At 50.9% G+C, this 24,766-nt stretch overlaps 1 protein-coding gene across 3 annotated transcripts; it reads left to right on the top strand.

Moving 5' to 3' along the window:
* The first annotated feature begins 1,948 nt into the window (after window positions 1–1,948).
* On the top strand, window positions 1,949–24,646 carry EWSR1 (EWS RNA binding protein 1). Of its 3 annotated transcripts, none has more exons than XM_049805031.1 (17): window positions 1,952–2,046; window positions 5,177–5,213; window positions 5,463–5,514; window positions 7,869–7,992; window positions 13,526–13,712; window positions 15,095–15,262; window positions 15,992–16,206; window positions 16,757–16,937; window positions 19,780–19,814; window positions 20,343–20,375; window positions 21,301–21,419; window positions 21,998–22,127; window positions 22,529–22,651; window positions 22,747–22,924; window positions 23,330–23,427; window positions 23,913–24,186; window positions 24,432–24,646. In XM_049805031.1, the coding sequence occupies exons 1-17, from the start codon at window positions 1,971–1,973 to the stop codon at window positions 24,469–24,471; spliced, it is 2,070 nt and encodes a 689-aa protein (XP_049660988.1). In that variant the 5' UTR covers window positions 1,952–1,970; the 3' UTR covers window positions 24,472–24,646. The 3 variants fall into 3 exon arrangements, with proteins under 3 accessions (XP_049660989.1, XP_049660988.1, XP_049660987.1); XM_049805030.1 differs by having other exon boundaries at window positions 19,777–19,814; XM_049805032.1 differs by lacking the exons at window positions 20,343–20,375; window positions 21,301–21,419; window positions 21,998–22,127; ... (3 more) ...; window positions 23,913–24,186; window positions 24,432–24,646 and having other exon boundaries at window positions 1,949–2,046; window positions 18,541–19,883.
* Window positions 24,647–24,766: the final 120 nt, after the last annotated feature.

The raw sequence follows: 24,766 nt of genomic DNA, 5'->3' as shown, positions 1-24,766 counted from the left end.
CGGTACAGGCAGGAGAAGGGGGGGCACGATGGGGGTCCCCCCCCCCAGCCCCCTGGTCCCGCAGGGCCCTTGGTGCTAGCCGGTAGCACGGCACCGGCCCCCCCCCCCCCCCCCCCCCCGCTTTGCCCCCCATCGCTGCTGCTTGAAACCCCCCCCCCCCGGGGGTGTGGGGGGGCAAAAGGGTGCCAGGCCCCCACCCCCCCCCACCCCTTTTCTGCCCCCACCCCAATGTGCAGCTCTGGGGGTGCTTAATTTCTTCCCCAGCCCGAGCCCCCGCGGCCACCCCTGTGCCAGGGAGGGGACCCCAGGGGGGGCCGGTGGCGGGGACCCCCCCCCCCCAGCTTCGTCCCGCTGCTTTGGGACCCTCGAGGGTCATTAAACGTCTCTTGAACCCACGTCCTGTGTGACCCTCAGCGCCCTGGGGGGGCCCCGCGGGTGAAGCGGGCACCCACGGGGGGGGGGCACACAGTGGGGGGGCTGGGGGCATGGCGGGGGGCCCACGGGGGGTCCCTGGGGCTGCTGGTGGGGTGGGAGGGGGCCACAGGGAAATGGGCTGCGGTGACCTGGAGGGGGACCCAGGGGACTCATGGCTGAGCCATGCCACCCGTGGGACACCCACCCATGAGATGCCACCCGTGGGACACCCACCCATGCGATGCCACCTGTGGGACACCCACCCATGCATTGCCACCCGTGGGACACCCACCCATGAGATGCCACCCGTGGGACACTCGCCAATGCATTGCCACCCGTGGGACACCCACCCATGCGATGCCACCCGTGGGACACTCGCCCATGCATTGCCACCCGTGGGACACCCACCCATGCGATGCCACCCGTGGGACACCCACCCACACCATGACACCCGTGGGACACTCCTCCATGCAATGCCACCCGTGGGACACCCACCCACACCATGACACCCGTGGGACACCCACCCATGCGATGCCACCTGTGGGACACCCACCCATGCGATGCCACCCGTGGGAAACCCACCCATACCATGTCACCCGTGGGACACCCACCCATGCGATGCCACCTGTGGGACACTCGCCCATGCGATGCCACCCATGGGACACCCACCCACACCATGACACCCGTGGGACACTCGCCCATGCATTGCCACCCGTGGGACACCCACCCGCGTCAGGCAATCCATGGGACACCCCCCTACGCCCCACCACCCACGGGACACCCACCCACCCACGCAGGCGTCGCGGGACGCGCCGCAGCCCCCCCAGCACCCGCTGGGGCGGCAGCAGCAGGCGCCATGGCACAGGGCGCTGGGGGGGACACGGGACACGTCGGGTGGCGGCCGCTGGGGCCCACCCGCATCCCCACCCGTGGCCTCGTGGGACAACGCTGCTAGCGTCGTGGCGGGGGTGACGCCACACACGGCGTCACGGGCGATGTCACCCCGTCACGCCCGCGCCGCGACGTCGCGCGGGCAGCGTGCAACGCCGGGCACGGCGCGGGATCCCACGCGACACCCGGCTTGGCCTGCGGCGACGCTTGCTAGCAAGCGACGCGTGACACCTGGTGACGTCACGCGCCGCCCGCGGCGCCGCTTGCTGGTGCGTGACGTCGGGAGCGACCCGGCGCACGGCCGCTGCCGCGTGACGCCCGCCGATGACATCACGCCGCCGCAGCCCCGCCCACCGCTCCGCCTCCCGACCCCAACGGCTCTTGCGCGACGGTCCCTAACGGCCGCGGGCCGTACCATCCCGTCGCCCGGCGGGGGTGGGGGTGGCGGGAGGAGGGGGGCGGAGAGCGCCCAGCGCCGCGGGAGAACCGCCCCTCCCGGGCGACGGCCGCTGCGGCGCGGGGCGTTGCCGGTTGCCCGCGGAGGGCGTGAACCGTGGGGAAGGGCGGCGGGGCGGTGCGGGACGAGGCGAGCCCTCGGTAATCTCCCGGCCGCGGGCCCCGCCGCCGCCGCCGCCGTGGTACGGCCCGCCGGGGCCGGGTAGCGCATGCGCATTGCGGGGCGGCGGCGGCGGCCGGACGTTGGGAGCGCGGAGGAGGAAGGCGAGAAAATGGCGTCGACGGGTAAGCGGGGCCGGGGGGGGGGGTCGGCCGGCCGGCTGGCCGGCCGGCTACGGGCCGGGGTCTGTCGTCGGGGCCGCCTCGGCGGGGAGCGGCTGAAGCCGGGCCGGCCTCTCGCACCGGCGCCCGTCAGGACGGACTGAGCCCGGGGCCGGGGCCGCCCGGGCTGAGGGGAGCGCCTCGGGGCCGGGCCGCGGCCCTGTCACGGCGGGGCGAGGCGAGGCGCCGGGCCCCCCCGCGTCGTGGTAGACGGGCTCCATCCCGGCTGGGCTGAGGGCTTCGTGGCCGTCCTGACCCCCGTGCAGCCCGTCACCCCTCCGGTGCCTCCCTGGGGTGGCCGTGCCCAGGTGATCCCACCTCGACATTTGTTAAAGGGTTGTTCGCGGTAGTGGATCCTCGGTGCTCCAGCGCCGGAAGATTCTTTTGAGTTACGCTTCTTTCGGGATATGCCTGCCCTTACTGAAGGCTTCCTCCGTGCCTTCGGCTTTTCTGGTGGCTATTCAGGAGGATTTCTGGTGCAAATGTAATTTCTTTGAGTAAAACCAGTGAAGCGTCGTAGGAGGAGACATGCTTTTACACGAGGGCTCCAGCTGGATGCAAATAGGTCAGAAGTGAGACTTGCCAACCACGGCAACACCAGCCGTAAAGTAGCCTTAAAGCCCAGCAGCCGAAGGTCGGAGCTCTCCGCAGAGGAAAATGTCACAAGCCACGGAGTGTGAGGCAATGTGACTAATATCACCTTGGAGAAGTTAAAAAAAAAAAAAAAGTTGCTAAAGAAACATGTGCCAATGGAATTGTCAAAATGGGGTTTAAAAATACAGCTGTCTTTCCGCTTAATACATGGAAATGTTCTTCTGTGGGAGCTGCTATTTTCGGCTGCGCTGTTGTGCTCTTGAGCCTCATGAAATAGAAAGATGAAGATTAATTTCCCACTGGACATAAAAGCTAGGAGATGGTTTTAACTAAATGAACCATAATATTTTTTTTAATATTTTGCGTTAATCTAAATTTGAGCAAATTAGAAGAGAGGGATTACTGGAGACAATTTGCAAATTCAACACCTGGATTTAATCCTGCAAAGGGGAAAATGTCACGTCTAGGTAGGGCTGGGGGAAGGCTGTAAGAAGGGATGCGTGATGGGTGTTTAACCGAAGACTCTGTGCGTAGCTCGAGGCCCCGGCAGCTCTTTGGGAGGGTGGTAGGTTGCTGGGGGTCTACCAACGAGGGATGGAGGTTGGGGAGATCCGTGCTCAGCAGCCTGGCCATTTTTTAACAGCTGGAGGACTGTGGTAACCCGATGGGGTGTGGAAAATGAGAATTAAATGAGGAGTAGGGAGGTTTCGGTGGTTGGAGGGTGAACAGGCTCGGGAAAGAAGAGGCAGGGGTGGAGGGCAGTGTACGGTGAAATGGGGGGGAGGTGGAGAGGTGTTGGTGAAAGGAAGCAGTGGGAGAGAGAAGATGGATGTGGAGGAATGGGCATTAATGTTCTTTAACACTCAGGATTTAGCAGAGCTTAGAGCCACATGTAAACTGGAAAAAAAAAAAGAGCAGCGATCCTGAATTTAACAAGCTAGATTTTTCAGTGTTAAACATGACAAACCATAAGGAAAGCAGGAGTGGTGCCAAAGTAGTTTAACAACTTGTGCGGTGCGTCTCAGGAGCGTGGAAGACTTTGGATAGCAGTTCAGCGTCTTCTTATTGTGCGCGGTATTTCAGGCATCTTCCTTGTGTACTCATACTGATTCCTGCGCTCTGGTGCAAGGTCAAAGTAATTGATATCTGTCAAAAATCACTCCCAGAGTCACGGCACTTCCTTTCCTTCTCTATCAACTCGCACCCCGGGGTCTGAGCTCCGGCATCAGCTGAGGGAAATGCAAAAGGAGGAGAAGCCGTAAGCTCAAGTAGAGGAGTTAGGAGGAGGCGAGGAAAGCTTTATTAGGGATGAATCCGTGGCCTCAAGAAACAGGAGGTTCTGGTGTATGAAAAGAGTATTTTCAAAATGATTCCTGGTGCTCCGTCATCTTCAGTTGTGAACAAAGTGATGAAGTTGTTAAAGCAGTCCTTACAACCTAGGGATAAATGAAGGCTGTAGGAAGTTGTCAGCTGGGTTCCTCAAATTCACTAGTTAGTTTTCTAACTGAGATCAGTGTACCCCGAGGTGTGATTGCGATAGAAACACTGAAACCTCTTCCCGCAGAGGACTATCTAGCTCCGCCTGAGAAAAGCCATACTAACGTCCAGCTTCTGCCTCCAGCTCAGTCAGATGCCATGGCCTGAGCGGCAGATGCAAGCAAGGTCTGGACTCATTCCTGATCTCTGTCCTCAGGACTTCTCTGGTCCCAGCAGAGCTGGAATCTGGCTGGGAAGGTCTGGCCTAAGTGGTGAATTCATCGTTTGCTCTAGAATTTTGGATGGGGAGTCGAGTTGCTTGGTGACTTTGAGCGAAAACATACATTTAGGAGCTGTAATCATTTCAAATAATAGCCTTGTAATTGCCATGTGGACGCATTTTCCGTTCCCACCAGCAAACCGGTTCAGTGTAGATCTTTCTGCTTGAATTTTCAGGATTTCGGTTCTCCTCTAAATCATGGTATTGGTGTGAATCGGGGCTTTGGGGAAGGAATTACGGCCAGCTGCCCATCTCAAACCCTGCCAGGGAACAGGTGTTAGAACTTTCCAGCCATTTGTTTGTATCCTTGAAAGTTAAATGGAGTGAAGTGTGGTGGTTTCCGCAGACCCAAAAGCTTGCAACCTGGCCCTTCGAAACCAGGGTGGGGGGTTTATAAGTGTCAGCCCCAGTGTTTCTTTTGTTCCAAAACAAAACACCCTCCTGCCAGCCCCCTTGGGTGTCATCCAAGGTGGCAGTTAAATTAAAGTAGGGTCATTTGAGATCAAAGTTGCTGCTGCAAACAGCAGTAACAATGAAGGGAAGAGAGGTTTTTGTTTCCTTCAAAAGGACTGAAAAAGTACATTTACCTTGCACTCTTTTGAAACTGGATTTCCAGCGGTTTATAGCAGTTCTTTCAAGCTGCAGGAGGAAATTCCAGCTGCTGTGCTCTTACACTGTTAATTTTGTTAAGCCTTTGTCAACCTTTTTTTTCCTTTTTTTTTTCTTTTTTTTTTTTCCTTGTAGATTATAGTACCTATAGCCAAGCTGCAGCTCAGCAGGGGTAAGTAGCATTATGGTCTTATCCTCTCTGTTTCAAAAAGATGTAATACAAGTATTTAATAATTGTGGTTTCGTCTTAACTCGGGTACGTTTGTAAATCCTGTGGTTTTCCTTTAGGTTTTAGATTTTGTATTGCCATAGTATTTCAGCAGAACTCTTTTGGATATGTGAAAATTGTCTTGTGATACATGTTTCATGCAAGTCAGAAATACGGGGATGCATGATAAATGTTTTCAAATTCATTTTGCAGCTACAGCGCATATGCACCTCAGCCAGCTCAAGGATATGCACAGACCACCCAGGTAAAACACAGGACAGTTTTATAATTGCTGCTGAATCACGTGTCTCCAAGTAAACTACACGGGGCTCTGCCAGCCACAAAAAACACTGAGCGGCAACATCAAAATCTGTCATTAAAAATTATCTTGTAGCTTCCCACACAGCCCAAACTGCTTTCTTAAAGTGAAAACAACCTAAACGTCCAAGGAGCCTCAACAGTCCCCTTCTTTGTTAATATATCCGACTCTTAAGGTGCTGTTTGTTGAGAGGATTATAAAAGCCTAATTCTCCATGGATGTTTGACACCACCATGTTGGTGGGTGTTTTACTCAGTGGTATAAGAGAGGAAAAAACTATTAAAAAAAAAAAAAAAGGGTGGGGGGAATTGCCATTTCTGAAATTGCAGCAGTTGGACAAAGAAGGAGGAGGGAATAGATTTTTTTCATGGAGGTATTGTTGCTGAAACTGTTAGTACTTTCAGTTGGCTAGTCTACAAAATGATGATGATCTTTAAGAGATGAATTAAACCATGCTTATTTGTAATCCTTGGAATTGAAGTTACTATAAACACATTTGTGTACACGCTCCAAGTATGTTTTCAAAGGTAAATTTTTGTCCTCAAAAAGTGGTGTGGGTTAATTTTCCCTTGCCTCTCCAGAGAGGTTTTTGAAGGGAAAATCCTGCTGCCCAATAGTATGTTTGTATTACAGAGATAAAAACCACCATATTGTTGTGTTGGAGCGTTACTGAGCAGCTTTTAATTGGTTAATTCTGGTTGTGGCAACAGCTTGCCTTTGGTGCTGCAGGGCTGAGCAGGAGCTACCTTCCCGTGCCCGCTCAGGCTGCCTGTGCCACACTGCCTGCTGCTGCCTGCGCTGGCCAGTCCGAGGCAGGCGAGGCTGCTTGAATACTGCGCTTGCTTGTTCCTGCGGCAGGGTAAGACGGCCCTTTGTCAAAAATGTCAGTGTTAACAGGAGGAGCGCAGGCTCAGTCTGGGCATTTGGGACAGCTTAAATGAAGGTGACGGTAACTTTTATTTTGATAAGTATTTTGAGACAGAACAATTGGAAGAACTGCTGCCAAACGTGCGGGTTACGTGGAAGGATAAATGTAAGCATACTGGCAAGCGTAAGAGCAGAAGGCCTCAGCAACATCCTCTAGTGTGAGACTAAGACAACTAACCAACTAAACTCGGCTGTAGGCAAATAGCCATGGGTGGTTTGCAGCGTTTTCTGCCTCTTGATGTAGTGAGCTTCCACAGACAGTGACATATTCAATCCGCCCAATGTTTTTCAACTCTTGGTTAAGACCTGTGACTTGAGTGCAGGGAGGCTGGCTCACCAGTAAAACAGGCTTAGACCCCAAAAGGCGTTTAAGTTCCAGGCTCCCCCAGGAGTCAGTAAATCCCTTTGAGAATCTGGATGTTAAGGCTGTCATGTCGCTTCGTGAGCTGTAACTAGAGTTTTGTCCTAAACCAAACTGCTGGCTGCACAAAGCCGTGGAAGTTGGCTGGTGCCTGAAGTTTGAGCCGGCTGGTCTGTGGCACGGGGCTGAGGTCGCTCTTTAGCTGGTAAAACTGCAGCGCCAGCAGCTCCGTGCTAATCCAGCCACCCTGCGCTGCTGATTGGATCGCCACGGCTGAGGAGTTGCTCTGTAGTGCTGTCTTCAGGATTGAGCCAGACGATGGGCAGAAGGGGTCCTTAAGTGATAGTCTAGACTTGAAAATGAGCTCTAGGCAAGGTGTGAGTTGAGAGCTGATCTCTCGCTGGATGCAAAGGCACCAGGATGGGAGTAGCTGTTGTCAGCATAGTTTGGTGATGGCAAGACCTTGGATGCCTACATAAACTCCTATTTTTCAAACTATTGGCTGGTGGATATGAAGAATACTCAGAATAACTTCACTGAAACCTTAAATGGGTTTCTTCTAGTGAACACTAAAGCAGTTTTATGCTGAAGTCATCGACGTGTTTTACTTCATACAGTTCTGCTCTCTGAGTAGTCCCCCTCCCTGTGTTTCAGGTTAGCCCTTGGGAGGTACCTGTGAGTGTTGGTGGGTGCCCAGGCAGTTATGAGGAGCTGGATGCTTTCCTGTTTTGCTTTATGTAGAGCAGAGGTGTGTTTTGAAAATGTAAGAGGCTGTCCCTGCGGTCCTGGCATTGAAAAACTGCGTTTGTAACTTCATTGCAGATCTGAACCGAAATTTGCAGTAGCGCCCAAACTTTCACAGTAGCCTTGGCTTCACTCTGATTGCTTTCAGTACATCAGGTAACACAGATCCCCCAGTCTGTGTACATCACTGAAACAGTCTGTGTGTATTTCTGCAACACCTGTGAGTCGCTTCTGTTCATGAATTAAATTGGTATCCTCTTTGGAGCAGACATATGGGCAACAGAGTTATGGAACCTATGGACAACCCACTGATGTCAGCTACACACAGCCCCAGACGACTGCGACGTATGGGCAGACTGCGTATGCGACATCCTACGGGCAGCCTCCTACTGGTAAGAGCCCCCCTGCGTGCAAGGCTTGACTTATCCTGGGGAGAGAGTTGAGCTCGAGTCTGCATTGGGGAACTCTGGCCCAGACCATACTGAATTACTCTGGGCAGCTCTGATGTGGAAAGGGCTTCCTTCCTCAAGAGCCTGCCTTGAGCACAGGGCAGTTTAAAATGATGCGAAGGTGTGGGTGGGCTGAGAGCAAGTAAATAAACGTGCCCATTTAATTTTTCAGGGAACGTTTTGGGTGCTGGTTCATGCTGTTGGAACTAAGCATGGCTGCAGAGTGTACTGTGCTTAGAGCAAAGCAAATGCAAGCTGCGCAGCAGCGTTCCCTGGGAGTGTGTACTCTGGCTGCTCTTGAGAACCGGTGTCCTCAGCACTTTGGTTGCCTGAAAATCAAATCAGTAGAAGTGATGTATGCCTGTTCTGATAGTGTACCCTCTACTTTTTGTCTTGTGCTTCCCACAGTAGAAGGGACCAGTACAGGTTTGACTATCCTGCTCACTCTTGCATGGAAAATGCTGTCTCATCCTGTCTAAACTTGTGGTGTTAACCCTTTAGGTGTCACTTGGTTTTAGGACTAAAAAAGTCCAGCATCAGAGCGCACACACACAATGACAGTAAGAATTTGCTAGGCTGCAATGCTGTTTGCCATCTCTACATCTCTGTAAAGTCTCCAAGTGGCGTACTTTATGGATGAAACTTCCTGAACACTAATGACAGCCATGCTGAGACATTTCAGGTGAATCTAACCCCATTGTCCTACCATTTCCTAAAGGGTAAACAGCATGGTTAGACACGTCCGGACGTCCTGACAACCACCTTTGCATGTTCCATGTTGTCTTTGGATTTCCAGTGCAGACGCATACGTCACATGTTCATTAATGCGCTGTAAACTATTCCAACGTGTGCTCTTCGAACTGGAGTTTGTACATACGAGTGTCTTAATGTCTGAAAGAAACTATTGAGACCGTTCAATTCTGGTATATTTGGACTGAATATTCAGGAGACTGAAAAAGAAAGCAAATTTTCCTCCAAGTAATGCCTTGGGTACCATTTTCTGCAGATGCATCCTTTGCTATGAGAGACATTGTAAACATCTATTAGAGTGGGAGCTTTCTTAAATACTTCCCAAAGCAAAGGAATACCAGGAGAGACAGGCAATGGGGTATCTGGCCACAGAAGCCATTGAGAAATGCTTCACAAGGAGGAGGTGGAGAGAAAATGTTAACCTGTAGTCTGTCCACTTACGTGGCACTTAAAATATTTACCATCTTTACACAGATGAGGAAAATTTCTGCCTGGCAGTTAGCACATGTCCTGCAGAATGAGAGGCAGTACCCTTTAGCCTGTGTCGCTGCAGGTTATCTACAGGTTTTTTTCCTTTAATTTAGTATCTGGACATAAAATGGCAGCAAAAAGAATTTGTGGACTCCCAAAATTCCTTTCTTTGAAATGTTTGAGTCCCTTAATCCTTATTACGGACTCCAGTCCTGCAGTGGTCCCAGGAAGCTGCGCTGCTCATGTTTTTGCTAGTCCCTTAAGAGTATATTTGCTGGAGGAATAATAATACTAGGCATCTTTTCTTGCACAGCTTTTTTTTTTTTTTTTTCTAGGCAATAATCTTGATTTTCTTTTCATTAAAAAAAAAAAAAAAAAGAAAACTCAGGAAGTGGTCAAGCAAAAGATCATATCAGGCTTTCAGGTAGGATTTGCCTCAATCCCTGTAGCACTGGTCTGTGGCAGAACTGTTGATGTTACTCTCCAGGCAGAGTGCCAGGTTGTATTTATTCTTCCTACACCTGCCTCTCCTTGAGGAGCCAGAGCTGTGCAAAGAGACTGATAGTGCTTAAAGCCTGTCTCCCTGTCTCCATCTTTGCCTTTCATACTAAATAAAGCCCGGGGTGTTGCCTGGGGCATACATCTTTATGCCCTAAGAGACATGCAATTTTTATGGTTGAATCTCAATTTATTTTTCCGAGGCGTTGCCTTTTTGTAGCAGAGGGATGTCTGCAATTACTTAAAAGCAAGGTGCCTTTTTTTGTCTTTAACAGCCTATTTTGGGGGTAAGATGCCATTGTGGTCAGGGAAATTCAAATCCTGTGCAGATACAGCCTCTCGGGACTCTGCAGGAACGGCAGAGACAGTTCCTCTGCATCGCCTCAGAGCCTCAGCTGAGGTCTGTTTCAGCCTGCCCGGGGAACTTTCTGTCCCAAGCACTCTGCCATCCAGCCTTGCACTGACTCCTGGGCCGCCCGAGGTGAGACTTACCGCCCAGGTTGGGCTTCCTCCCAGAAGGCTTCTTCCCCAAGACTGTAGGAAAAAGAGTCTTGGAGTCGCCCCGTTGGTTTATTATGGAGAAGAGGGGTTCGGGAGCCTGCGGGCTCCTCAGCAGCTCCCCGGATGCCAGCTGGATTAGGGGATTAATCGGCACCATCAGAGTGGTGGTCATGGTTTGCTCTTTAATCACTGTGGTGTATAAGCATGAATTACAAGAGTAGATAAAGAGCTGCATCTGTTAGGGTTATTGGCTTTCTAACAATGTTGTTTGGGGGCAAAGACATTATTTCAAATGTTCAAGTATGAACGTCCCTTAAGTAGCTAAGTGGGAATTACTCTCTAAAGACAGCCAGCCCCCACTTCTCTTTTTACCTGTGAAATTGAGGGTTATGTATATTTTAAGTTTCTAATGTATTTAGAATTTGAAATTAACCCACCCATAGCTGTCTTGGCTACCACAATAATCTGTTTTACCAGAATAGAGCAGAGAGGTGGTAGCCTCTGTGTCCCCTTCTCCAGACCCTCACTGGTAGAAGATAATGCATGCCAAACAGGAGTCGGCTCTCGTTGGGCACGCAGACCCCGTGGGTAGCTTTTAATACTGCTTGCATCAGAGAGAAGCCTTCAAAAACTGCTGCTAGCTGACATGAAGCCTGCTTATTTCAGAATAAATCTCTTTGAATCCAGTATTTTCAGTTGATGTTCTCTGAGGACCAAATCCTGCAAGCTTCCCCTCCGCCTGAAGAATTCCTAGACTTCAATAAGGGTTTTGCTTGCAGGCTTGGATACTTTGAGAGGAAACTGAGCCACGTAACTGGACATCTTAAGCAGGTTATCAAAGTTCTTCTGTTACCTTTTTCTTACAGTAGCTGTTCTGCAGACTCGCCGTTTATCTTACTAACTGGTGGGGGGAGGAGAGAGAAGTGATGTAATGTAAATGCCCCCCTCAAAAACACAGCTCTTGAGGATTTTCGGAGTACCTAAACTAAGTTGTTGAAATGAAAATTTAGACCGGTGGGATGTTAAATCACTGCCTTTTCTTTCTTTGGTACAAACCCTTCCTGCTGAGCGCACTTGCACAAGGGGAAATGCTCCATCTAGAGCTGAAGCATTAAAATTCAGGATTATTTTTTTTCTCCCTTTTATTCTATTGACTGCAGAGCCAGGTGTCAGCAAACCTGCTTGCTCGCTTGATTGGAGAGGTTAGTGCTGCCAGTAACAGTACCGAGAGAGGAGGCCCAGATGTGGGAGGACCACTCCGTGGCTCCGAGTCTGACGAGAACAGCCCAGGGCAAGGCTGTGGCTTCAGCAGCACTTACTGCAGGCTGTACTTATGCAAACAGCAGGCTTTTTTAGTATGTGGTCAGGCTTCGGCCAGTTAAAATAAGGATTCATTTAACTTCTGGTGTCGTTGCTCTGTGGAAATGCTGTGGTAGCTCACATTGAAGCATTTGGACTGTTTAAATTTGTCCGAAGCTCTAAAAATCATGCTCATTTTATCCTGTTCGACATCATCCCATTCACCCTTCTCAGCAACGCTCAGAACAGGACTTTGCTTTTCAGAGAACCTCTCAGCAAAAAGGAATAATGGCCATGAAAACTGATTTGCTAGTGATTCGTGCAAGTTACTTCCCAGTGCGAGACCAGCTTGCTCTCTCGCTTTGATGTTTCCAGGTTGGCAGCCCTGCGATGTGGAAGCCAGCCTGCGGTGTTGAGCAGGAGAGTGGTAGCGTGACAAGTGTGGGGGGCCCAGGGCAGGAGGAATGAGGCTTGTGGGAGTGGGCAGGGGCTTTTAGGCTAGCTGTTTGTAGGTGACAAGAGTGGACAGGCTTGTGTCCCCTTGGAGCCCCTTCATCAGGATCCTGAGCCTAACCAGAAAGCTCAAGAGCAATGCTCGGGACAGAAAGCTGAAGATTATTTTTTTATTTTTTTTTTTTTAACTAAATGTGCTGTGCAAACTTCCTCCTCTCACTTCTCTTTACTCACTGATTCAGAGGGCCAGTGGGAAGGGTCCTGATTTTCTAGCAGGAAGAGCAAGATGTGGAAGTACCACAGTGCTTTGTGAGGGCACACGATATTCTGCTGGAAGTACATTTGTTTTGCAAATTAGGGAATTGAAATAAAAAGCTACAGCACAATTTGCCTAAAATGCTGTATAATTAGAAGGAAGAGTATGTCACAAGTGTCCTATGTTTATTAAAAAATAAGAAGTGATGGAGAAGCTGTTATCTTAACTGATGCAGTTAAGATCACATCAGTAAGACTGAGACCAGTTGGCTGCTCTGTGTCAATCGATGTTTTATATTTTTAGTAAGTCAGCTTTTGCTAACAAAATTTTTAATTGATGTTTTTTCATGTAAGTCTCCATTTTGTAATTTGAAAACCTGCTCACAAGGTTCCTAACTATAAAAAGCCACTGTGTTAGTACCGGGTTTACAGTTCACCTTTGTGACAAGCCAAACGGTTGGCTAAATTATACAGTGGTGGCTGCTGGAAAGACTAATTTAAATGGAACTGGTTTGGGATCTTGGATATTCTTGTAAAATTGTTCAGAAATAAATGTCTGAGCTCTGAGTTTTCTACCTGAAACAAACTGAAATTCTAAGAAAAGCGAAGGTACATAAAACATCAGGAGCTACCTTATGCGTCTTTTTTGACCTTTCTCTTAAGTTAAAGCAAATGTAAAGTGCTTTTCTTTTGTTTACAGAATTACTGATTTAAAATAAGACTTCATAAATGGCTCAAAAAGACTTGTCAAGTCAGCCTGGTGCCATTTTGTGCTTTTATTTTTCAAAAAAGCTGAAAGGATGGGACCGTACTTCTTAAATTGATTGGATTTCTTTGACTGAACAGGAACTTTGTTTAGTTTTCCTGTGTTCAGAAGACGCTGCATGCCTCAGCTTGCCCTCTGTGCGCTTTATTACATTAGCCATGAGCTTCGGTAGCTGTAAACAAACAGCCTTTGGATGCTGATTGAAGGGTGGCTTCCAGAAAGCTCCTCGGAGCGTGGGTTTTGGATGGTGAGGGTAGAACTGGGGCTGTAGGCTGAGGCTTCCCAGGGCAGGGGGTTTCTCCAAGGAAGGCAAAGGGGCAGCATGGGTTACTTCATCATTTTCAGGTTATCTGTGATATTTCTGCAGTGGTAAAATCAGTGCTGTACCTGAGGTCTGATAAACCATCAACAGAAGCGCAATAGTCTGAAACATGACAAGTGAAGGTCGCCAAACTAATCTGATGAGGCTGTCGTCTGTTCTAGGTTATACCACCCCGACTGCCCCCCCAGCTTACAGTCAGCCCGTCCAGGGGTATGGCACAGCCGCCTACGATACTAGCACCGCTACGGTTACCACCACCCAGGCTTCCTACGCAGCACCGTCCGCTTACGGCACCCAGCCCGCCTACCCAGCCTACGGGCAGCAGCCAGCAGCATCTGCTCCCACAAGGTAACATCTGGTTCCTCTCTTCCTCCTAAGGCTGCATTTGCCCTGCTGTCGGGGAGAGCCCCAGCACACCACCAGCTGAACTGGGGCCCTCTGGTTTTGCTTACACCTTTTCTCTGCCTGTTGCGCTTGAGCTTTGCTCTTGCTGCATCCGATCCCATCACGTTTCAGGGCCGGGGGAAGCTGCGTAGGTAGGTTCTGCTCTGGCACGGTGAGTCAGCACTGTTACTGGGAGATGAGAAGAGCAACCAAGCAGCAAAAATGGGCTCTTGACTCATGATGCAGAACAGAAAACGGACCAGGCTGATCTGATCTTGAGTCACGGGGTCAGGCGGGATACTGTTACGTACTGTGACTTCTTGAGTGGATGCACATGCTGTAGACAATTTCCTTTTTAAATCTCTTATGTCTGGGCACTGCCAATAGTATATTTAGTTTAATTGTTTGCTCAGGGTATGAAAGATTTAGAGTACATCATGGAAACTTGTTTAGTAGTGAGTAAAAACTGCTTTATTCGTTCACCTGATGTTTGTAGCCACCACTCCATTAAGGAAAGGCGGAGCTTGGCACAGCTCTCTAGGATGAATCCTGACATCATTTAAAATAATTTTTCCCAGCTTGTACAACAAAAGTAGCTTAACTCTTTTTACTCTGCTCTGATAAACACTTAGAGATTATAAACAGTATGGGACAAATATAAAAGAAGGGAGCATGCGAATCACATGCAAAGGGTTCTCTTTATTTTCAGGCCTCGAGAGTTAATACTAAACGTAGAATCACAGTATAGTTTGGGTTGGAAGGGACCTTTAAAGGTCATCTAGTCCAACCCCCAACATCCTTTCCCTTTCATCAGATAACATATATGGGGCAATATCTGCTTGCACTGGATTCTGAACCAAACAATGGTGCATTTAACTGACAACGTGTCTGGCTGCTTTTGAGCTCATCGTTTCCAAGCATTGTGCAAAACCAGCTCGAGCGGAGGGGTAGTGCTGCTGACCGCTTTCCTGGCCATGTCAGATCCTTTACTCCGTTCTAGAGCCAAAGTCTAAATCCCTGGCCTTCGGTTTCGTAACGCAGCTGGTGAACAGAAACTGTAGTGCTCTGCGCTCTCTGTTCAGGGTGCTGCCTGGGCCTTTCCTGATGGCAGGGCAGTGTGCAAATACCCCGTCAGCAAGTGCTAAAATGTTTGGTGTTTAATGAGCATATATTAGCTGCTGCTAGAGTGACTGACACCGATGCGGTGCCAGCTTGTAATGCTACCCAAAGAAATAAATAGGTAGTGCTGTTCAGTCCTGGAGGAGGGGGAGGTCTGAGCGCCTTCGCTGCTACCAGAGGTGGGGGTTTTCACCAATGTTTCCTTCTTGTTCAATGTTGCTCTGTAGACCCCAGGATGGCAGCAAACCAGCAGAGACCAGCCAGCCGCAATCGAGTACAACAGGCTACAGCCAGCCCAGCCTAGGGTATGGACAGAGCAACTACAGCTATCCTCAGGTGCCTGCCAGCTACCCTATGCAGCCGGTCACTGCGCCTCCCTCCTATCCTCCTACCAGGTAACTCTCCCAGCAGGGTAAGCCTCGTGCAGCTGCCCTGACGAAAGTTTAGCTTGGGCAAAAGGGTTTTTCTCAAGGGTTTTTAAACAGATGTAAAAGGAAGTTTGGTGTCCTGGGAGGAGGGAGGTGTGGTTCTTGTTGGTGTACTTCCTGGCGTAGGGAAGATGAGGCTATGATTGAGCGCATGAGTGTCTCTGCGTACGCACCTGCAGTAGCAAGATGTAAGGATGACAGATGTTTTTAAAAAATTTCCTAGATATAGTGACCTTTTGCTGCGTCCTTACACATGGCTTTGAGGAGGGGCTCACCTCTTCCCCTCAGGTGTCTTTAATATGCTGATGCTGGCTTCTAAAGTGTTTGTTATGAAATTCTTAAAGCCCGAGATGTGCGAGGGGGGACTGTTTTATTATCCATCATCTGAAAATATTTCAGTGCTGAGGCAGAAAGGGAGACTGTTTACCTGCATTGCCACTGATTTTTGCCCTGGCACTTCTACCAATAAATTGTGACCGGTTGCATGTATTTTGCTTTTGGCAGTCTACCAGGTTTGTTTTGTCTCCTGCCACCAGACTAGCCTCCATAGGGTGACTTCACCTTTTTAAATGGTTTACAACAGTACGTATGGCTCATAATTGCATTACCTTCTAGTGTGAGCCAATTCTGCAGCCTAATGCACATTGCCAGTGAATTGACTCATGTTTCCATCTTTACAATGCTTTTGTCTTGCAGCTATTCCTCCACACAGCCAAGCAGTTACGATCAGAGCACTTACTCCCAGCAGAGCACCTACGGGCAGCAGAGCACCTACGGACAGCAGACTAGCTATGGCCAGCAAAGCAGCTACGGGCAGCAGCCACCGCCGACTAGTTACCCGCCCCAGACGGGATCCTACAGCCAGGCCCCAAGCCAGTACAGCCAGCAGAGCAGCAGTTACGGCCAACAGAGTGAGTGTGCTTAGCAGAGCCACGTGGTTGTGGAGCAAAGGGTCAGTCTCCCTTGCCTTTGCAGGGTAGGCTGTCTCTGAAGCAGGCTTGGCATTACGTTGGATCTAAAGCTTGCAGCTGTGTTGAAGGGAGAGCGTACTGTAGCTGGGGTTTGCCCTTTCTCACTGAAAAACGGCTTGCCTGGTGCCATGGCAAATTGCAGTACTCCCCTTGGCGTAGCAAAGGTGACCGGGTTGTTGAAAAACACAGAAGCACAAAATACTGTTTTGGCTGGAGTGGGCAAGACTTGGTGTAAACAAGTCTGTTCAGCCAGGTGGCAGTTCTGCAGAGGTCAGCCTGGTAGGGCCTAGCATAAAACTTGATTCTGCAAACGGAAGGCGGCACATCTCTCCTTAAATTAACGCTGTTGCTGTAAGTGCTGTAGCGACAGCGTGATTGTCATGATTATGTTCTGGTGCTGAAGGCAGGTAAAAGGGCTTAGAAAAGGGGCAGGCAGCTTTGACCACTGTTGTCTGCAGCTCCTTAACATGTTTGTTACAAACTTCCTCAGGCTCATTCCGTCAGGACCATCCTAGCAGCATGAACGTATACGGACAGGAATCTGGAGGCTTTTCAGGCCCGGGAGAGAACCGGAATATGAGCGGCCCTGATAACCGGGGCAGGGGAAGAGGGGGATATGATCGTGGAGGCATGAGCAGAGGTGGGCGGGGAGGAGGACGCGGTGGAATGGGGTAAGAGCAAATCTTTTCTCCTTTTATCTAATTCTGGTTTACCCATAGGATTTGAAATGGAAAGAAGGGACTGAAAGGTTGACATTCCCAACAGTACTTCCATGGGGAACATCTCTGTAGCAGCATTGCTTCTAATCCATGGAAATATTATCCTAGGGGAAATTAGGAGCAGGATCTATTTATTTTTTTTGTCCTGCGGCTGGTTGGGCCCCGGTGGGGGGAATTAGGGGTATTGCTAAACCTGGAACTTTCAGCTCCCTTCATGGTCGCGCAGAGGTGAAATCCTCTGTGGGGTTTAACAGTAACTCTGGATTGAACACACACAAACCTTCCGCCAGGTCCAGGAGTCACTCCCTGTGCCTCAGTAGTGGGGATCTTGACAGTTCAGGTATGTACAAGGCAAAAGCCTCGTGTCAGCCCCGTGTTATGCCATCAGCCTCTTCACCTTAGCAGCAGCACACAGAGCTGCCCCTCTAAGCGTATGGCTGGGGCAGATTGCTGCTGTCGAAGCCATGACTCTGAGTGGCCAGAACGCTTAGAGCTTGGTTGGAGCGTGAAGAAAGACCCCGAGAACGTAAAGAGATCTGGCTTGGCGCCCAGGACTGCTCCCCATTGGAGCTTTCAGGTGGTCTAAATCAGTTTCGCCATTTTAACTGATGGCAAAATCTGGTTTGGTAAACCTATGCCTTCAGGTCAGCAGTGTGTCTCCCTGTCCGTGATGTTTGTTTTGATAGAGGCGAGGAAGGAGGACTAATCCCAAAGGCTCCTAAGAGAAGGAAGATGTAGCTTTGTGTGTGTTCCATCCCCTCACACCGTCGTTCAGAGCTATGCAGAGTGTCTCTAGGTGCACACTGGAGATGTGGCGTGGGATGTGCAGTGCTAGCCCTGGTACTTGGCAGGGTGGCCAGAATTGCAGCTTCTCCTCGATAGGCAACTTCTTAAGGTGTTTTACAGCCTGGTGGCAACCGGAGTTTGGCCATCGATGGTCCCATTCTGCATAGCTCTGTCGAAATGAATGGAAGTGGCATGAAATCTTTATCGGAGAAATTCAACTACCAGTGTATGGTAATAGAAGAAAAAAGACTGGCTTGTGTTGGAACACATCTGGCTTGAATTGGCTCGAGTGGAACAGAGTTCCATGGTTCTGCATAAAGATTTCACCCATGATGTATTTATCTCTAATGGTTTAAAGTAGATGTAGACACTTGAAATGTCTATCATCACATCTTAAAATTTCTAGCCCCTTCGAAGCTTCTTATGCAAAAGATTTGTCATCTGTGTCTGATTTCACACCCTAATCTGAGCTTAAATTGCATACGTAGTGATTTCCACCTGACTAGACCATTACAAAGGGTCCCCTGCTTTATGGACGTAGACTTTCTGCTGTCCATAGAAAAGGTGGCCTTCCTATGAACGCCAAGGGGCAGGTAGGGGAACTCGGCCCTTCTTAGCATGCTGTGGTGATGGATTTCAGTGTCTCCAGCAGGTAAGGAGCTCGATGTTATTAACGTGCCCTTTTTCATTGACTCAATTATTTTATATTTTCATTGGCTGTTAAACATGGAAACTTTTTAACATGCTTTGTCGCATTTATATGCTACAGGTTACAAAGTGAGAGCCTTGTATACACTTCAATACTTAAAAAGTACCCGTACTCAGTACTCAGCCGGCAGCATAATGAAAAGTGGGACTAGACACGGTGTCCATATGGAGAGGAAAAATATACATAGAATATTTTTAACCAAATGTATTCATTGTATAAATGGAATCCTTCTGTAACTTTGGTAACTGCCTACTTGTTGTTTGGTAATAAAACCAGAGGAGGTATACTACTTTAGAATTGTGTAACGTTAAAAAGTGTAAACGTATATGTTTAAAAAGAGAGACATTACGTAAATGGTGTGTACTTTAACAAAAGGAGGCAAAGCTGCATGCAACAGCTTGAAACTGTGTATTGACAACGTTTTTTTTTTTTCCAGTATTAGAGGTGCAATACTTGCTAGAAAATAAGCGGTGCTCTCCCTCCTCTGCTCGTCTCCTTCCAAACAGCTTTTTGGCTCTCCAAAAAGAGCAAGAAACATCAAAATCCTTTTCAGGTGGCATTTTCCTGATTAACCAGCACTTAAAAGCAGTCTTAGCTGAACGCTTCAGCCAAAGCTTTCGATGAAAGCTGCGGCCATCAGTTTGCATTGGCGTGTGCTGAAATCTGCCGTTCTGGTCTGTGTCCACAAAGCTGCACCCCAGGCCTTCGAGCCCCCGCTGTATTCTGTAAGTTCTCCCTCCACAGAGACTTGTTAAATTCAGTAGTGACCTGAATGTATGGCTTTATACCGAGGTTTTTAGCGGAAATGTCATCTGAACTGTGTTGTAGGTATCGCGTATGGTTGTCTCCTACCTTTTTAACTGTTAATGTCAGGGACCCGCGGGCTCGTTTCGCTCTCGTGCTGCGAGAGGCTGAGGGTGCACCTTTATGTACACACGGAGGGGAGGGAGTTGACCAGTGAACGACCCCACGATTTCTCTGAAGCAAAAAGCCCAATTTGTAACGCTTGAAAACATTTTTTGCCAAGTATTGCACTGATAATACCCATACAAGTAATGCAAGGGTACCGACAGCAAAGTGGTGTCTAAAACCAGACAAGCGAGGTTGCGTATATGTAAAGGAAATTTGAGCGAGCTGCCCTGAAGAAAGGCATAGTGCCGAGATGAGAGAGAGAGAGACAGATGCATTGTTTGGAGATGTTTAGCCAGTGCCCTTCTTCCCAGTGAGCCGCAGAGGCTCAGAGCGGTACTGGCTTTGTAAAGGGAAAGGCCTTCATTTCTTCGTTTATCCCCCCAGCAGCGCTGGAGAGCGAGGTGGCTTCAATAAGCCTGGTGGTAAGTTTTTGAGCATTACAATGGATAGTGTTAAAAAAAAAAAAAAATTGCAGTCAGTTTTTAGAACAAAGTGTAATTTTTATTAGTTTAAGTGGTTAAAATGACATATGCAACAAGACTGTAATGGGTACTGCCGGCAATGCCTAGGGGTATGCGGTTACAGGACACAGGGTAACTTGGAAGAATTGAGCAACCACTTCTGTAATTTGGGGAAAATAAATGGTTTGGATTTAATAAATTTTTTGTAAAGTAACTTTTTATTAATGAACGTAAAACTGATTGGCCTGGTAGAGCATTTTAAAAAAAAAAAAAAGTGTAATAGTGGTTAATGGTTTGAAAGGCTGCTAAAAATAGCAAACTGATCACCCAGTAAAGGTGCATTGCTGATGTTTTTGCAATGCAGGTCAATTTGAGTTTAACCAGCACCATCGAATGGTGGTTATAAGTAGATAGTATTGTGTGTGTCGGTTCTTCAGCCTGCAAGGCGTGCACTAACACAGCTTCTTATGATTCTTTCCTGACTGGCAGGACACATGGAAGAAGGACCGGACCTTGATTTAGGTAATTGCCAATGACTGCTCAGACTCTCTCCCGAGCTCCCAAAATGGAGACTTCTGCGCTCATTCTCTGCTCCAGACAAGGGCTGCGGCCGTGGGAGGCGTAGCCCCACGGTGTGCCCTTCTGTAGGAGCGTGAGGATGCTCTGCCATTTGCAGTCTCTTTCTGGCCATATCATTTATTTCTTGATTCCCCATTCATCCGAACAGTTGGACTGGTAGAAAACCTCCCGCCTTTGTGAGATGCTTACCCTTCTCTGTGGGAACTAGGGGAGCTTTTGGGGGAGCTGCTCTGCGGCCGTTCGGTTCAGCAGAAACCCCTTTTCAGGCAGCTTTGGCCTGGAGCTCGTATGCGCTGGTCCAGCAGCCTCCTCTTTTGCCACCCCTGGCCTGTCGCCGTGCAGCTCTTTCCTTCCTGTTGCACAGGCGTGTCTGGAAGTTATGCGTCAGCCTTCCAGAATCGGCATGTTGCTGCGGAAAGGGGGGGTTAGCGTGGGTTGGGGGCGGGGGGGATGTCCGTGTGGGAGCCCAAAGGACGCGATGGTCTTCCTCACATCACATCTGGGATGTGTCCCGTTACAACTGAGTGGTTTAACGACGCGGTTCTCCTCGCACTGGGTGGGTGTGGGTGTCTGTCTGTGTCTGCAGCGGGAGAAGCAGCCAGGCAGCCAGCGGGAGGCAGGCCAGCTCGGCATCTGGGCTCGGCAGCCGGCGCTCGGCAGTGGGGCGCAGCGCGGTCCTGCCGGCCTGCGGCGAGGAGGTGGTGTAGAGCTGCCGCTCGCAGCGCCTGGGTTTTCGTGTCACTTCATAAATACGCTCATTGAGAGCAAAGCCGCAGCTGGCTGAAGGGATGACGTGATGAAAAGTACTCCGTTCTGTTGTATCACTGCCTTTCCTCTCCCTGCAATGACACCGTGAATTATCTCCTAGGCCCACCTATGGACCCAGATGAGGACTCGGACAACAGCTCAGTTTACGTGCAGGGACTCAATGATAATGTGACCCTGGAGGATCTGGCAGACTTCTTCAAACAGTGTGGTGTTGTCAAGGTGAGGAGGAACACAGGTCGGCCTCCAGCTGGTAGGGCATGGGGGAAAGGGATTGCCCGCCTCCCCCGTCTGCACATTGCTCGTCTCCCTTTAGCCCTTCATTTCCAGGAGCTGGCAGGTCTCTGGCTGGCCGGGCAGTAGGACAGCCACAGCCTGGCGTTGGCCTGACCTGTAGCTCAGGCTTTCCCAAAGAACCTTTGCAGGGTTTGTCCCTCAACAGCGGAATTAGGCTCTTGGAAGCACCAGCACTTACAGCCGCAGAGGAAGTGTGCCTCTGTGGATCTGCTGCTGGTGGGGCGGCGTGACAGCATGAGGGGTCGAGGTGGCGGGGAGAGCAGAGGAGGATGTGGGAAGGCCTATCGGGCCAGGCAGCGCTGTTCTGGGCCGGTTCCTTCATTTGTTGGGTTGTTTGGGCTGTAGCTGCCGCCCATGGTAAGCCAGAGGGGCCCTTTCTTCTGCCACGGAGTTGCCAAAACGAGGCTCCGTTGTCTCAAGTCAAAAGCAGAACAGAGGAGAGTGAGTCCCTGCTCAGCTTATGGGGAGAGGTGACTTGAGGTGACATTTTGCTGTCCTGCTAGATGAACAAGAGGACCGGGCAGCCTATGATAAACCTCTACATCGACAAAGAAACGGGCAAGCCAAAAGGAGATGCCACGGTATCTTACGATGACCCGTCTACTGCCAAAACAGCTGTCGAATGGTTTGATGGTGAGTATGCGGGGTGTGTTTTGGGATGGAATGGCTTTATTCTAGGTTTCAAAACTAAATTCTTGTCCGACCAAAGTCAGTCTATCTGTATGTGGAGAATCATAGCCAGAGGATTTGGGTGGTCAGGCTTTTGCCTAACAAGTTCCTGGGTTTAACTGGAACAGATAAACATGGTGCTTGGGCTGTGGTTGTCCTTGGTTGCCCAGGCTTCTGTCACCTGCTGTCTCCTGTAGCTAGTTTCAGTCCCACGGGTGAAATTTTGTCCTCCTGCTGTCTTTGACACTTAAGGAAAATTTTCCGTGCGATGACCGACTGGGTGCGGTTGTGTGTGACACCAGGATCCGGCAAGCGCCGGACACTCGCAGCGTGAAGTGATGCTCTTGCTTTTGCATTCCTCCCAGGGAAGGATTTCCAGGGGAGCAAGCTCAAAGTCACCCTCGCACGGAAGAAGGGCCCGATGAACAGCATGCGGGGCGGGATGCCCCCACGTGAGCAGCGGGGAATGCCTCCCCCGCTCCGCGGAGGTAACGTCCAGCCCCCCATGAAGGGCAGCCAAGCTGTGCCCCGTCCTCTGGCCGTCCCCAGCGCCTCCTGGGATTAACGGGAACCTTACTTGCAGGTCCAGGAGGGCCCGGCGGCCCAGGGGGGCCTGGTGGCCCCAGCGGCCCCATGGGCCGGATGGGAGGCAGAGGTGGAGACAGGGGTGGCTTCTCCTCGAGAGGACCGCGGGGATCCAGGGGAAACCCTTCCGGCGGGAGCGTCCAGCACCGGGCTGGCGACTGGCAGTGCCCTAATCCGTAGGTATCTGTATCCCGTGCTGCCCGCATCTTTGCAGCAGCTCCGCGTGAGGCTGGCACCTCCCTAGTCGTTTGCGTGTTGGTCACAAAGGCCATCTCTTTATCTCAGAGCCCCAAAGCGGGGCCCTTTTGTCTGAGGTGCTGGCTGGGACAAATCGGCCTTTCCCAAAATGACTTGCTGGACCTTCTGAGAAAGTTCCTTTCTCCCGTCCAGAGCAGGGAGGAAGGGCTGGTGTCGCTGCTTGGGCAGCTGCAGCCAAATGAGCAGCCCGGCCAACTTGCTGCAGGTCCCGTTGACCAGCTTTTGCGTCTGCTCTCCTGCGAACCGCCACGCAGCGCTTCCGAGCGTTACTGAGCCAGGAATGCCTTCCCTCCCGGTCTTTGCTAACTGGTGTTTTTGCCCAGGGGATGCGGAAACCAGAACTTCGCCTGGAGAACGGAGTGTAACCAGTGCAAGGCTCCCAAACCAGAAGGGTTTCTTCCACCCCCTTTCCCCCCTCCAGGTATGTGCGTGGAAGAGTTCACGGCAGGGCTGGAGCCCCCTGGGTTTCCAGCGAGCTGCCCCAAGCCTGCTTTGGGGCTCCTCGGGTGATGGCTCTTTCCAGCCCCAAGAGCTACTGGGGTTTTGTCCCTCCTTGAGCCGCAAAATGGAGGCCGGGCCCTCGGTCTCTCCCACGCTTCCCAGCTCTTCTTGAACTGCCGAGGCTCTTCCTCGGGGCTGTCTTCAGCACTTCTGTTCCCCAAAGCACCGCTTTCACCTCATTAGGCAGCGCCCTCTTAACGAGCCCCAGCTCTTTGCTGGGTGAGGCGTGCCTGCCACGCTCCCCTGCAGCCTCGGTTGCCCTCAGGGTTCCCAACCGCTCCTGGACCTTCTCCCGGAGCTGGATGTGCTGGGTTCATCGGGGCAGGGTTTGATGGGCCGGAGGAGCATCCGGAGCGGGCCGGCTCTCCCTTTGGAGCGCTCTGAGCCTCTTCTCCTCTCTCCCAGGCGGAGACCGTGGCAGAGGTGGCCCTGGGGGGATGAGAGGTGGCCGAGGAGGTGGCCTCATGGACCGCGGGGGACCCGGTGGCATGTTCAGAGGTGGCCGCGGTGGTGGAGACAGAGGTGGATTCAGAGGAGGACGGGGTATGGATCGAGGTGGCTACGGAGGAGGTGGCCGGCGAGGAGGAGGAGGACCCGGGGGCCCCCCAGGACCCCTGATGGACCAGATGGGAGGCGGGGGCAGAGGCGGACGGCGCGGAGGACCGGGAAAGATGGACAAGTACGTACTGGTGGGATGGAGAGCGGCTGGGGCAGGGGGGAGCTGAGCCTCTACTGGGGAAGGGGCAAACCCCAGTGCTCCGTCACTGGGGAAAGGGGAGGGGATGGCACTGGGGCGCTGCTCCTTCCCCCCCCCCAGCACCCAGGTTGGGTTTGGGTGGTGGGATGAGGACCCTTCCCCAGCCCAGGGTGGGGGGGGACACCCTGGGGTGCTGTGACTGACCCGGCCTCTCCCTCCCCTCGCAGGGGCGAGCACCGCCAGGAGCGCAGAGACCGGCCCTACTAGAGACGGAGCCCGCAGAGCTGCATTTACTACCAGATTTATTTTTTAAACCAGAAAAATGTTTTAAATTTATAATTCCATATTTATAATGTTGGCCACAACATTATGATTATTCCTTGTCTGTACTTTAGTATTTTTCACCGTTTGTGGAGAAACATTAAAACCAAGTTCAACGGTAGTGTGCCGAGTTATCTTTTCCCCCCCCCGCCCTTCTTTTAAAAACGGTTGTTTAAGGAAAAACTGACCCCGTGTGCCCCCCCCCCCCCCCCCCACCTTGTCGTGAGCATGCTGTGCGCAA

Source organism: Accipiter gentilis, chromosome 7, assembly GCF_929443795.1.
Source record: "Accipiter gentilis chromosome 7, bAccGen1.1, whole genome shotgun sequence".
NCBI classification, from domain to species: domain Eukaryota; kingdom Metazoa; phylum Chordata; class Aves; order Accipitriformes; family Accipitridae; genus Astur; species Astur gentilis.
This window is presented reverse-complemented; position numbering and strand designations above follow the sequence as displayed.